The 13,248-nt window shown below is 40.5% G+C and overlaps 6 protein-coding genes across 6 annotated transcripts in view; 3 read left to right on the top strand and 3 right to left on the bottom strand.

Annotated features, from left to right (window-relative positions):
- LOC135336899 (kalirin-like) overlaps window positions 1-1,170 on the bottom strand; it is a 53,557-nt gene extending 52,387 nt beyond the window's left edge. The window contains exon 1 of the mRNA XM_064532770.1: window positions 814-1,170. Within this exon, the coding sequence (XP_064388840.1) occupies window positions 814-955 (142 nt within the window). The 5' untranslated portion in view covers window positions 956-1,170. The remainder of the gene's footprint in view (window positions 1-813) is intronic.
- A 447-nt stretch (window positions 1,171-1,617) lies between these two features.
- On the bottom strand, window positions 1,618-4,070 carry LOC135336907 (transcription initiation factor TFIID subunit 8-like). Its single transcript, XM_064532781.1, has 6 exons — window positions 3,909-4,070; window positions 3,661-3,759; window positions 3,464-3,526; window positions 3,111-3,235; window positions 2,467-2,620; window positions 1,618-1,988 (listed from the first exon to the last, which is right to left on the bottom strand). Exons 1-6 carry the CDS (start codon window positions 4,033-4,035, stop codon window positions 1,747-1,749), a joined length of 810 nt encoding a protein of 269 aa, XP_064388851.1. The 5' UTR covers window positions 4,036-4,070; the 3' UTR covers window positions 1,618-1,746.
- Window positions 4,049-6,929, top strand: LOC135336914 (COP9 signalosome complex subunit 8-like). Its single transcript, XM_064532792.1, has 6 exons — window positions 4,049-4,163; window positions 4,428-4,498; window positions 4,808-4,989; window positions 6,074-6,181; window positions 6,376-6,441; window positions 6,735-6,929. The coding sequence occupies exons 1-6, from the start codon at window positions 4,095-4,097 to the stop codon at window positions 6,812-6,814; spliced, it is 576 nt and encodes a 191-aa protein (XP_064388862.1). The 5' UTR covers window positions 4,049-4,094; the 3' UTR covers window positions 6,815-6,929.
- Window positions 6,906-8,645, bottom strand: LOC135336902 (uncharacterized). The gene is made up of 2 exons (XM_064532775.1): window positions 8,035-8,645; window positions 6,906-7,716 (listed from the first exon to the last, which is right to left on the bottom strand). Exons 1-2 carry the CDS (start codon window positions 8,498-8,500, stop codon window positions 7,100-7,102), a joined length of 1,083 nt encoding a protein of 360 aa, XP_064388845.1. The 5' UTR covers window positions 8,501-8,645; the 3' UTR covers window positions 6,906-7,099.
- A 48-nt stretch (window positions 8,646-8,693) lies between these two features.
- LOC135336910 (14-3-3 protein gamma-like) lies at window positions 8,694-11,043 on the top strand. The gene is made up of 6 exons (XM_064532787.1): window positions 8,694-8,876; window positions 9,027-9,248; window positions 9,422-9,578; window positions 10,352-10,512; window positions 10,560-10,655; window positions 10,838-11,043. Exons 1-6 carry the CDS (start codon window positions 8,808-8,810, stop codon window positions 10,889-10,891), a joined length of 759 nt encoding a protein of 252 aa, XP_064388857.1. The 5' UTR covers window positions 8,694-8,807; the 3' UTR covers window positions 10,892-11,043.
- A 116-nt stretch (window positions 11,044-11,159) lies between these two features.
- Window positions 11,160-13,224, top strand: LOC135336911 (14-3-3 protein zeta-like). The gene is made up of 6 exons (XM_064532788.1): window positions 11,160-11,343; window positions 11,848-12,066; window positions 12,290-12,425; window positions 12,487-12,647; window positions 12,721-12,816; window positions 13,043-13,224. The coding sequence occupies exons 1-6, from the start codon at window positions 11,272-11,274 to the stop codon at window positions 13,088-13,090; spliced, it is 732 nt and encodes a 243-aa protein (XP_064388858.1). The 5' UTR covers window positions 11,160-11,271; the 3' UTR covers window positions 13,091-13,224.
- Window positions 13,225-13,248: the final 24 nt, after the last annotated feature.

Below are 13,248 nucleotides of genomic sequence, written 5' to 3'. Positions count from 1 at the left end.
CTTGAAAATTGCTCAATCTCTGTAATACAATCTATTGAGGTCACCTTGTGTACAATAAGACCTACAATGTATTATGCTCACTATAATTTATAATAATAATGCATGTTGTCACCTGCTATATATAATTATTATGGACATGCAGGTTAATAGGACGAAAGTATTCATAGCAAATATGTTTCTATTACCAAGGGCAACAATTAATAATGTGCTGATTTCAGCAAATTAAACCTGAAATTAAAAGGCAAGCAACTTTTTTTCGTCAGTATTGCACTCATTGGTATGGTATTTTATTGTGTGACACATTAACACTCACTGCTGTACATAGCGTTTACAAAAATAACCACGTACAATCAGTCAATGGTTATCAACACATAGCATCTAGTTGCTATAACTGCAGGCCAAGGAAAAACAATAGCTATACTGGTCTAAGTATTCATGGCCGGCTGTACACGGAATACAGAGTTCTAAATTAGTGTTTGTTACTATAATTATAGGGTTGTATGTATGTATGTATGTATATTGTATGTAATGCAAGTCAGCACTACTAGCATGCAGTGCTTGGCTGGCATGCAAACCTACACGCATAATAATTGGCATTCGTGTTTTCCCATGGAATCTGGCTTCCAAAAATGTATTCAAATGATACGGTATAAATCTGCACGAAGCTATTTACATGCATATGCAATACAGCCATTTAAAATAACACCACCCTGGAAACTAGACAATCTGTTGTCTATCTTAGCATAGCTAGCTCCTCTTGTGTTTAAATATAGATCTATACATCCACACACAGTCCAATGCATCCACACTCACCAATGTCTGCTGCATTGAGCCCCTCCATGGAGACTGAGCTGTCATGACCATCATGCACTGGCCTTGTACTGTTGGAGGTTTCCAAGGAGAGACTTTGACTGCGTCTAAGCTGATCTTGAATTGGGTCTCTTCCTTCAGCCATTGATATAAATAATCTAGCACAGCTCTTGAGCTAGCTATAGATACACTGTGAGCTAGTGGTTGCGTTACCTTGGCAGATAATCTAAGAGCACATGGCTTAAGCTAGCTAAACAGTAGTGGGGTTTTTACCTGCAAGGCTAGCTTGTAAATGGCTTGTACCATAGATATATAGAGTACATAGCTTGTAGTTGTACTTTGCGTTGGAGTAAGTACAGGAAGAGGACCGGATTTTCCCTAATGTACATGTATGTTTTCTACGTGATGTCATAAGAGCTACCCACACATATGCATTTTTTCCCATGCGCCCCTTTACAAGTTAATACTATAGTCTATTTATAAAACCCCATCAAGCATTAGAAGGGGAGGGAAGCTTGAAGCTTATCAAGTCAGATCCCCCAACCTCTGGCTTTGCATCCCATCCTGCTTTGCATCCCATCCGTCAGGATGCGGTGGCAGTAAGTGGTGAGCACTACTTATTTTTCAGGGCAAAGCTGAGTGAACTCTTTGGAAAATATTTCCGCTACTGATGGGACTCGAACTATCAATCTTCCGATCTGGAGTCGAATGCTTTACCCACTGGCCACCCACCAGTAACCCCACATGCATGCTGCAGAAAGGCTGGTATTCTGCAAAAATTAAATCCGCGAAAATTTCTTTTAACGGTCATTCTGCAAAAGTTTATACTCTCGAAATATACCCGCTATACGGTAAGTAGTTTACTGGTTATGAAAAAGATAGAAATTCAATATTAACATTATGAAAATTAATGAGCAGCACAAAACAGTTTAACAACTATTGAGTGGATCTATTTAATAATGTTATTTTGACTTGTTTAGCTGGTTTCAAAAACGGGTTCTCATAAGAGTCACTGTTATTAGTCTCTGTTTGTTCTGACCTCTCTTGGCTCTGCAGGAGGTCCACATCTCCAGGGGGGTCCTGAGGGGTGTGGTCATCATTAGCCTCCTCTTGTTCCTCTGTGGAGACTAGAAGTGCTTGCATGTAGGAGGGAGAGGCTGTCAGCTCGCTGGTGACCACTGTGTGTGTGTGGGTGTGTGTGGTTAGCAAATGGGAGTGTACATGTATAACAAGGGATGTGCCGCCCACACTGACTTGGCGGTTAGACAAAAATAACCATGTCGTTTTACTACTTAAAAGAAGCAGGATTGAAAAAATAGCCACCACTCCAACAATTTTGGGCACATCACAGTAGTAATAATAAATGAACATAGAAATCAGAAATCAAGGCGTTGGACTTTTGTTAAAGGGAAACCTAAATTGGCAAGTAGAAGACACCAAATTTTGCAGGCTACCACTTTGGGTCCAGACTCTCTAATCGATGAAAACTCACGAGCTATAAATGTAATAGAGATGTCTTAGAACTATGTTTTACTTCAGGGAATGGACATTCCCAGTTAAAGTTAACCACTTTTCATATCCGGTAAGGTGTCATCAAATCTACTTTTGGAATTATCTTTCCAGTTCTATACACTGCACTACTCCGTACATACTAACCTGTATAAAGTCCTGAGGCGTCAGTGGTCCCAGCCACGGGGTGGGAGGGGCGTGTCTTTGAGAGGAGGGTGGAGAGAGCTCGTCGTGAGTTGCGCTTCTCCATGGCTAGTTTCTCCCTCACACTCCGGTAGTCACTGGCAGGGACAATAAACGTCTGAGAGGAGGGATACACTGTATAGTGAGCATGAACACATACATGTAATATACAATGACGCCACATATATTCACAGAAGTATTGATTGCCGCTGAGAATGTTCATACTCTTTAGAAACATTTGATCTACCTAGTCTCTTGGATTGGGTGTATTACCATATGTGTTATAGTTATGTGTACAATATGTCATGCAAATATTGAACATACAGTACATGAATGTATAAATATACCATGCTGATAATTACTTTGGAGCCTATAAAGACATTGCATGTGTACACCACCATACAATGTAGATGTAGATTGTTTGAAGAAATCATCACCCTGATGCATAAAAATATTAGCCTTCCTGTACAGTAGCAAGCTTAATAAGAGCACAATTGTTTTCCTATTTCCTCTTATGCAGACTTCTATTGAGACCTTCTTAATACATGTACGAGGAGGCAGTGGGCGTGATGACAAGGTTAGGGAGCACGTTCAATCAGAGCACTTACAGGGGTCTTGACGTAGGTGTGGGGGTCAGGGAGGAGGGGGAGGTGTGGAGGGATGTTGGACGGACGGGTGCACTTTGACCCCACCTGAAGGCATCGTGGTTGAGGTTGAGGGTAGCTACGAGGCTCTGTATAGGAGGGAGGGGGGGGGTAAATAATGGCTCTGTATGGGGGGGGGGTATACAATGGCTTAGTACAAACGTAGACATTTTACTGTTGGTAAAGACAATCAACAAAGCTTGTACACACTAGTCCGGAAAAAACCTTTGCAATGTGGAAGTGATCTCTACATGTATAATTATTGAGCTGAAGACAATCAATTTTTAGTGTACACAATGCACATTAAGTGTACGCACGTTTTGCCAAGTGTCTTCTCTGCGGTCTCTTAGAGTACTCAGGGAGACCATTGACATCAAATCCTGCACAGCAATACCATCTTGACAGGTGAATGTATTGATACAGGTACGTACATGGTGCATATCATAAACAACGTACTCACAATCACTCCATCCTATAATTACGATAAGAATAGGTACAGTATACTATATCAGACCTGCGTCAATGAGTGCTGAGTGTACGTCTGAGACTGTAGGCTCTGTCCTTGAGGCCAGCTCACTGTACATACGAGCAGTGCGTCCCAGCTCACTGATAACTGAATAAACACACATACACTATAAGTCACACAGCAATATCCTTTAGCATTTACATACTAGCTGCACATACAACTAGATTAAAGTTACAACTAGCTACAGGCCAGGTTTGCTGAACTTTTAGAGCACAAATCTCTTAAACTTCACTGACAGCTCTGAGTAGCTTCTGTCAGAGATCCTAGAGCATGCTTCTCCACGCTCAGGTATCCAGTCTCCACACATAGGGCGGCTACGGCCGTCTGTAGGACAGTTCTTCTAGTCAACTCAACTCTCTCCATTAGGTGCGCTCCAAATGGAGAAAAGACAAAGTGGGCTTTAAATAAAACATTGGGTTAAAATGGATGATCTGTTGAGAACCGAAGATTTTGGGGCTCTTGCGTACTATTGTGAGCAAGAAGAGTTGAAGGTGAACTTGTACATACCTCACTAAGATTGTCTGATCTTGAGTCAACAGTAATAGTGGTAGATGACTCAGACAATCCGTGTACTTACAATGTCAAATGTCCTTGTTCTAAATAGTTTTTACCAGCAAGAGTGGCAGTGAGCTACCTATTCTCACTAAAATTTACTCAATTTACCACATCTGAAAAGTTATAAATAATGTGTGCTGTATTGAAGAACTTGCTGCCACTGTTACATGCATTATAATGGTATTGCTGACTCTATACAGGCTATGGGAGGTGTGGCCAGTGCTCAAGTGTACTCAACTCTGTTGGGAGTTTATCTGCTCCAAAACGAACTGTACGTATGTGTGTGATTATACACACCCATTTCACTGTACGTATGTGTGATTATACACACCTATTCCATGCATAAGCATCCTATCCCTGTGTACACACAACCCTTCAGTAGATAACTTATCATATAGAGCACACACACGTATACACATGCTCACTGCCACCGCTAACTCCCACCCCGCACACATAAATTCTGTGCTTACACACACACACACGCACACACACACGCACGCACACACACACACACACACACACACATGTATGCATGTCCTCACTACCAACCCCTACACACACACACACACACTACACACAGAGACCACGCTAAGCTCCTATGGCAGAGGATCCCCGAGTCAATGAAGCAGGACAGTCGTGAGATAGGAGAACTCTGGGAGATTGGAAAGAGATTATGGAGGAGAGACTTCTCTGCTGTGTATGAACTGGCCAAGAATCCAGAATGGCCACCCTATTTAGAGTCCATCGTGTCCGGACTAGTGGGTGCGTTGATGTCCATCTTATGTACAAGTGCAATACCGTACATATTACTAGAATGTTTAGTGTGTGAAAAACCTTTAATTTCTAAACTTGACCCTTTGCGATCAACTATTGCGTTCTAGCAAGGATTGTGTGTCATACCAGTACTAATATAGGTTTTTACGGTTTTAGTTTTGCGAAGTTATCAACACTCCCAAAATTTGCTTATGTGTTTGATGCTCGCAAAACATTCTAGTAATACGGTAGCATAGTTATTATGTGTGCGTGATACTGTTCCATATTTAAACGCATGTGTATACTGCTGAGGCAGCTCCATTATACTGATCAATACAACATACAATGTACATGCATGTGTATACCGTAATCTATAATCTGGTTAATAAGCGCACATCAACTAATAGGCGCATACTGGTTAGCAGACCAAGAGCCTTGATAGAAGGCGCATGGTTTTCTGCACAGTTCTCTGCCCAACAACTGGTCTCCACACTTTTTATTTATTTATAGATGTTATTTCACTACCGGTAGTTGGGTTACTGCTGTCAGATATGACTATATAGACCTCTTGCAGACAAACGATCGAGCTAGCTAATGGAGATTTGCTTCATTGAAATGTCATGGGCGTGGTTAATCTCTATAAGTGCATCCGGATAATAGGTGCATAGAGGCCTGCTCTTTTCCCTATAGGCGCATGCGCTTACTAACCAGATTATACGGTAGGTAATAGCATAGTAATGTGTATACAAACTGTAGAGCAAGATGAAAGCCTCTGATTGATTATTTTTACAAACTGTAGAGCAAGATGAAAGCCTCTGATTGATTAAAAATACCCCTCATTATACAGCTATACAATCTTAAAGACAGTGAAACCGTTCACCCTTGTTTAAACCAACAATGGCTCTAATATAGATGCTAACACGGTTGAAACACATGCTATGAACACTTTTGGGGTAGCTGTATAATGGAGAGGTGATAGGGTGACCACAATGGTAACTGCACATACATAAGTCATGCATATATGTCCTACAACGTGTATGACTGTGCAGTTGTGTGTGTTCATATTGGTCATTTAATTTTACTTCCTCCCCAGCCAAATTAAGAGAGCGACTTCTCATTCTAGTGGGCAAGGCATACACTACAATACGAGTACCTGACCTTTGCACCCTGCTGGGACAGTCTGAGGCAGAAATTAAGCAAAGTGAGCTCAGTACAGAAATATCTAGTTCAGATTCATAGTGCATGTACATGTATACGTATAGTTACCTACCGGTAGATGTTTAGTGTTTATACATGTATACCGTTAAATGACATGATGCATGCAGTTCTGTTGACTATGTTATTGTGTGATGAGTCTTTAACTGTAGTTCACTGCTTTTGTGTGTACTTCCACAGTGTCTGTTGAGAGAAGCTGGGATTTCGATGACCAGAGAAATGTCATATTACCGAAACCTATAAAAGGTACACCTATACAGCTACTTATAATAGTCTCTAAATAATTAATTGTACACGTATTGTACATGTTTGTGTCAGCTTTATTTAGGAGTGTCATTTGTTACTAGATTTTAAGCTCAGGAAAAGACTACCGTACTACGTATCCCTCTCTCATTCAGTTCTGCCCCCTATTAAGACATGTACATGTATAAAAATGCATAATTACAATATTTAAGTAAAAACAGTAGGCAAGTCTTGAAACTTTGTTGTCTGTACATGTACAGCCATCGTTCAATTCAACTCTTTATCTTCTAATACAGTGTTGGAGGGTGAGCTATTGCAGGAGCATAAGGAGAGACTTCAGAAACTGACTGACATTATTTCATTCTTAGAAAACTAGTGTGTCTTCATTTAATCACTATAACTGTACATTGTTTTTTTTTAGTCACCATTGGTGTACATTGCTATGACTACCATGTTGTGTTGTGCGATAATAATTGTTTGGTTTATAATTATCAATGTGCACTAATTTATAAAAAGCATGTAATAATTTTGTGTCCAATTATATAAAAATGAAAGGAAAAATTACCTTTATGCATGCCAATAATAACTGATAAAACAAACTTTCCATAATAATGCTAACTGTAATCTCTTTATTAGTGTGGTGTCACTCTATACAGCACTTTTAGCATTGGGATACAGCCTTGGTAGTACTGCGTGCACTGACCCCTTCATTAACAGGTCTTAAAGCACTACGAGGTGGTAGATCCTCCACCACGTAGTAGTCATCAGAGTCTGTGTGCGTATTTACCTCAGTAGTACTGCGTGCACTGACCCCTTCATTAACAGGTCTTAATGCACTACGAGGTGGTAGATCCTCCACCACATAGTAGTCATCAGAGTCTGTGTGCGTATTTACCTCAGTAGTACTGCGTGCACTGACCCCTTCATTAACAGGTCTTAATGCACTACGAGGTGGTAGATCCTCCACCACATAGTAGTCATCAGAGTCTGTGTGCGTACCGGCCTCAGTAGTACTGCGTGCACGGACCCCTTCATTAACAGGTCTTAATGCACTACGAGGTGGTAGATCCTCCACCACGTAGTAGTCATCAGAGTCTGTGTGCGTATTGGCCTCGGTAGTACTGTGTGCACTGATCTTGACCTTTTCACAGGGTGGTGTTATTTCGGAGTCTGTGTGCGTATTGGCCTCGATAGTACTGCGTGCACGGACCCCTTCATTAATAGGTCTTAATGCACTACGAGGTGGTAGATCCTCCACCACGTAGTAGTCATCAGAGTCTGTATGCGTATGTAATACCTATAGATAAGTTAAGCATCCAAAGAAGACTAACTTATATAGAGCTTTTCAAATGGATATGTTTTTCTAGCTTTAATTATGTGTGAACCTTTCCTCTGGATAATTTTTTCGAGGGCATCAGACACATGCAACAAAAGGCTATAATACATACTAAGTTACATGTACAAAGAAAGATATCACATTGTCTTTCACACCTAACCAGCTTCAGAGCTTTAATGTGTGTGTTTCATACGTATGAGTCAATAGAGTGTACATACAGGATGTACGTACAGACATGCAAATGAAATATAGTTAATCACCTGCAGTGACAGTGGTGTGGGTGTCCTGTGTCAGTTTCCCATACGACAAGTTTGATACTACAGAAATCTCTGGGGCTACAGAAATCTCTAAAGCATCTGCAGTACAAGTGATATTCTGATATGTTTGACTCACGTCAGTCGCATGGCCTTGCACTTCGTGAATTGATATGTTCTGTGCAACCGGAGCAATCGGAGCTTCTGTGATACGAGCCATACGGTCATTATGTATCGTCACATTATATGTATGGTCATTTATAATAGGGACATGACTGCTTACGGGAGTGACATCAGAGACATTTTCAATTTCATTTTGAGGAACAGATTCGACATTAAGAACTGAAGCCTCCTTTACTGAGGTTCTACTAGGCCACAAAATAATTGTAAACACAGTGAGAATGATGATAATGATGGCAAACAAAATAACCACTGCAATGAGAGAATACAAGATACTGAATGAAGGGCTCATATCGTGTCAGGAAAGAGTTGCTTGTATAGATATATAGTATGCTCTAGTCAATACTGTATGCTAAAATCAAGCTATAAAAATGATAGCAGAGCAGCTAGCTAGTATATAATTATTAGAGCTAGAGAGAAGCGTACTTTTCTGTCGAACATGCGCGCATGCGCAATAGCCCTTTATCGTGTTGGTATTTCTAATCACGTGCACCGGGACTATTACACACAGCACACGAAGAGTTTTGAGTTCTCACCCAGATCAGACTAGACTGTGGTTCTTCTTCCCCACCGTTAACCCTAGTACCTATCACAAAAGAATGGCTGATACTCTGATAGAAAGAGCTAAGCTTGCTGAGCAGGCTGAAAGATACCAGGACATGGCAAAGGTAGCTAGCTACAGTGTGAATGTGTTGTAGGTATTCAATGTACTTTCTATGGGCACATGTGGTAACTTAACTGTACGAACACGAACACGTACTACTATCGATTCCTGTGTGTAGTATTTACGATTCAACGTGCTTTTACATTTTACCCAGGCAATGAAGGAATATGTTGAAAACGAGGGAAAATTGTCATCTGAATCGAGAAACTTGTTGTCTGTGGCCTACAAGAACGTTGTTGGGACTCGCCGCAGTGCTTGGAGAGTGGTCTCTAGCATGGAACAGAAGGCGGATGCCAGCAGTGCAAGAGGGGAAGTTATCAAGGAGTATAAGATCACAATTGAGGAAGAGCTAAAAAACATTTGTGGTGAAGTGATCGTAAGTTAATATTATTTGTCTCCAATTATCTCCCACTGCCTTTCCATTATACCACTCTCTCTCTCCCCCATACTACTGTATCAATAGTCACCCACAGTATCATATCCTCCCACGAAACCACCAACACCATCCCAAAGCATACTTTGTCACGTTCTTATTAACTTGTCCTGCAGAATCTGCTTTCAAAGTATCTCATTAGCAAAGATACTAAAGAGGAAGAAAAGGACATGACCGAGAAAGACGTTGAGTCTAAGGTGTTTTACCTCAAGATGAAGGGCGACTACCACCGTTACCTTGCTGAGGTTGCAACTGGTGACGACAAAACAGCAGGTATATACTACGTGTTTGTAACTCATGTATATTTGGGATTTCTCAAACAGTGCCTTGCGAATAGGCCAGAGCTGTTATTGGGGTACGTAGTCTTGGTAACTGTGTAGTATTCCCACGTGTACACCGTATATCTTTAGGGTTGGTTTCATCTAGGTTATAAAGTTGGGGGGGGGGGGATTTGGGCGCACGTAAGCACGCTGCAAAAGTTTGGCTTAGTTGAGTTAATCACGTTAGCCAATGTCTTGATGTCATTATTTTACAAAATTTGAGGGAGGAGGTTCACCCCCCCCCCCCCCCCACTAGATGAAACTCCGCATTATTTGTGTAAGCAAGACACACTTTTGATGCAAGCGCAAGTACAATGTACATGTACGCTTACTGTATGGTATGTTACATGTATGAACACGGTGTTTCAATGCACACACAAGTGTTTGCTACTAACATGTCTCCGCTATCAATCCCGTAGAGCTATAGCTGTATAATATTATAGACTCCTTTACAACAGCACTATACTTTGCATTTATATTAGAGTACCGTATCACTAGCATATTTTGCGGGCGAAAAACCTTTGCGAATGAGCCAAATCAGCAGAAAACTTGACTGTTTTACGATCTAGCTATTGCGTTCGGGCAAGGATCGTGTGTATTTACTAGGTTTTGCGATTTTATTAGATCAACCCTCGCAAAGTTCGCATATGTTTGATGCTCGCAAAACACTCTAGTGATACGGTATTTGCTCGTAACTACATATGTACTACTCTGCCACACACACAGCTGTGGAAAATGCTTCTCAGGCATATTTGGATGCCAACACCACTGCCACTAATAAAATGCCACCCACCCACCCCATCCGACTTGGTCTGGCTCTCAACTTCTCCGTGTTCTACTACGAGATTTCAAACAAGCCAGACAAAGCCTGTGAGCTTGCTAAAAAGGTGAGCAGATTGGTTTATGGCAGTATCACACTAGTTGTTTTTTACAGGCATTTGATGATGCTATTGCGGAGTTGGACAATCTGAAAGAGGACTCTTACAAAGACAGCACTCTCATCATGCAGCTCCTTAGGGACAATCTCACTGTAAGTGATCAGTGCCTTCTTATTTGTCACATGTGTGCTGTACTGTATAGTCATGACAGTGCTTTTTGTAGAATGACTGTATCCATGCTTTGTGTACTGGGGAAACGAATCACTGCTCCTGTAGAGGATGTGTATAGTCTCTATAGAAATGCTCTATTTTTATGGCTGCTTTTTTTATACAGCTTTGGACGTCTGAGAATCAGCAAGGAGAGGAGGAAGAGGAGCCCCAGAATTAGCGTTTCTGAAACACTATTTTCACATGACTTAGTTATAATTATCCTCTAGGGTGGTGTACATTTATTGCTTGTATAGACATAATTATGACACATTATAATATACTTTGTGTGACGTGAACTTAAACTTAATTAATATTCTTGGACTGTTATGACGTTTCTCAATGTGCCCATTGTATGCATAGGGTGTGTCAGTATACACACTTGTTTATGACGTCAGTCAATATCACGTTTTACAGGGAGGTTTTAACCACGCCCACTATGTGTGTTGTATCAGCCACACCTACATGTACATGTGAACATCACAGTACTGCACTAATAGCGCTCAAAGAACAGAACGTTTCTCTCTTTCTCTCTCTTTCTCTTTATTACTCGTACTGAATATGTCGGCTGAGACTATCCTTGAGAAGGCTAAGCTTGCTGAGCAGGCTGAGCGATACAAAGACATGGCTAGGGTATGTATAGCTACATGTATAATTAATTGTACATACGTATTTATTATTTACCTGCCTTGGATGTCATGCATGAGCACGGTACGGTATAGGTACGACCTACCGTATAATAATTACTGGTATGCTAAAACTTGAAGATTCACAGCATCAAACATTGTTATGAAATAACCCTTAGCTACTAAAATAGCTTTGTTGCTAATTAAACTACATTGTAATAGCTTCTAGGTTGATCTTTGTAACCAATGGTACGATTTGTTTTCAGTTTCTCGGAATGTATAAGATAACTGCCTTCTTATAAGGTCAAAGAATGTCTTTATTAAATTGGACCTCTCCTAGCGACCACCTGTGAAGCGACAAAGAGGCTTGTGTCTTATGCTCATACAGTCATAATTATACATAATTATGATTTGTATTTTTACGGTTAGGTGCACCAACAGATTAACAAACGTGTGATGCAGAGTGTAGGAGTTGTAGAATGTAACACGCACCTCTAACATTACACTACAGGAAATGAAGCAATATGTCGAAATGGAGGCAGATTTTACATCTGAATCAAGAAACTTGTTGTCTGTGGCCTACAAGAATGTAGTCGGTGCCCACCGTAGTGCTTGGAGGGTGGTCTCCAGCATTGAGAGCAGGCAATCTGATGACCAAAAACGTGAAGGTATCAAATCTTATCGGGAGGAAATCGAGAAAGATCTTAATGATGTCTGTAGCGAAGTTCTTGTAAGTTGAATTTTAAGTTAAACCTGCTCTAAACGTTATAATTATGTGTACAGGTACAGCTTTGTTTTTAAGTACAGTCGGTGTACGTACTGTTCAAATCTACCACGAGAAAGCATGATACATTACGCTGTGTGAAATACTTAGTTTTTTTAAGCACACCTCTACCCATATTTAAGCATCATTAAGCATTTGCAAGCACAGGTGTAATTAACTTTTTTCACAGCATCTGCTTGATGATTTCCTCATCAAAAAAGATGCAACAAAAGAGGATGCAGAGTCCAAGGTGTTCTACCTCAAGATGAAGGGTGACTACCATCGTTATATTGCCGAAGTTGCAGTCGAGTCTGCGAAGGACGATGGTGAGGTTTATACAGAGAACTGTAATAGGTTAATCACTCTACATGATAATTATTTGTACAGCCAAAACAAAAGCTGAAGCTGCATATGAAGATGCTACAAAGGAAGCCAATGACAAAATGCCATCCACCCACCCCATTCGACTTGGTCTGGCTCTTAACCACTCTGTATTCCACTTTGAAATCATGAACAAACGTGAAAAAGCCTGTGAGCTTGCCAAAACGGTGGGTGTATTCTGTGTGATGATGATGATGTTTTGATTATGATTAATGTCTATGTGTTTGTTGTTTCGTCCAGGCATTTGATGATGCTATTGCTGAGTTGGACAATCTGAAGGAGGACTCTTACAAAGACAGCACTCTCATCATGCAGCTCCTTAGGGACAACCTCACCGTAAGTGAAAGTGTCTAGGTCACTTTATAACAACCTTTTACTTTTTATTCTGTGTACGTATGATAACAAATTCACGGTTTAATAAATGTTATAATGGTTTATGAATGAGCATATAGTCCTCACTAACTTTTGGCTAATGAAACTCGCACGCTATTTGTCATTTTGTTTTGCAGCTTAATCATGTTAGTATATATGTACACACATGACTGTATATCATTCTGTGCAGTTATGGACATCAGATACTTCAAACGAAGGAGAAGAGGCACAAGACTAGAAGTCCCTGCTACTATTATTGCACATGCATAAATTATTATGTTGAGATTCTTTAGAGTGTATAGACAAACTAGTTCTTATAACGTTTTGTAATCAAAGTTGACTGAGTGTATTAATTATATACAAGTTGTTGTGGCTGGCTATAAGGTAGTCTAGTGT

This window comes from Halichondria panicea, chromosome 6, assembly GCF_963675165.1.
Source record: "Halichondria panicea chromosome 6, odHalPani1.1, whole genome shotgun sequence".
NCBI lineage: Eukaryota > Metazoa > Porifera > Demospongiae > Suberitida > Halichondriidae > Halichondria > Halichondria panicea.
The sequence above is the reverse complement of the archived record's forward strand: the minus strand, read 5'-3'. Positions and strand labels throughout refer to the sequence as shown.

Bases quoted from the DNA above. Each gene is read 5' to 3' on its own strand.
- LOC135336907 (XM_064532781.1), bottom strand. From the start codon at position 4,035: ATGGAGAGAGTTGAGTTGACTAGAAGAACTGTCCTACAGACGGCCGTA. The intron at 3,527-3,660 runs GTCTGATATAGT...ATTGCTGTGCAG, and splicing joins CTCAGCACTCATTGACGCAG to GATTTGATGTCAATGGTCTC. The intron at 1,989-2,466 runs GTTAGTATGTAC...ACACACACACAG, and splicing joins CGCCTCAGGACTTTATACAG to TGGTCACCAGCGAGCTGACA.
- LOC135336910 (XM_064532787.1), top strand. From the start codon at position 8,808: ATGGCTGATACTCTGATAGAAAGAGCTAAGCTTGCTGAGCAGGCTGAA. The intron at 9,579-10,351 runs GTATATACTACG...CCACACACACAG, and splicing joins TGGTGACGACAAAACAGCAG to CTGTGGAAAATGCTTCTCAG. The intron at 10,513-10,559 runs GTGAGCAGATTG...TGTTTTTTACAG, and splicing joins CCTGTGAGCTTGCTAAAAAG to GCATTTGATGATGCTATTGC.
- LOC135336914 (XM_064532792.1), top strand. From the start codon at position 4,095: ATGGATGATCTGTTGAGAACCGAAGATTTTGGGGCTCTTGCGTACTAT. The intron at 4,990-6,073 runs GTGCGTTGATGT...CTTCCTCCCCAG, and splicing joins CATCGTGTCCGGACTAGTGG to CCAAATTAAGAGAGCGACTT. The intron at 6,442-6,734 runs GTACACCTATAC...CTTCTAATACAG, and splicing joins ATTACCGAAACCTATAAAAG to TGTTGGAGGGTGAGCTATTG.
- LOC135336911 (XM_064532788.1), top strand. From the start codon at position 11,272: ATGTCGGCTGAGACTATCCTTGAGAAGGCTAAGCTTGCTGAGCAGGCT. The intron at 11,344-11,847 runs GTATGTATAGCT...ATTACACTACAG, and splicing joins GATACAAAGACATGGCTAGG to GAAATGAAGCAATATGTCGA. The intron at 12,817-13,042 runs GTAAGTGAAAGT...CATTCTGTGCAG, and splicing joins TCCTTAGGGACAACCTCACC to TTATGGACATCAGATACTTC.
- LOC135336902 (XM_064532775.1), bottom strand. From the start codon at position 8,500: ATGAGCCCTTCATTCAGTATCTTGTATTCTCTCATTGCAGTGGTTATT. The intron at 7,717-8,034 runs GTGATTAACTAT...ATACGCATACAG, and splicing joins CCACACCACTGTCACTGCAG to ACTCTGATGACTACTACGTG.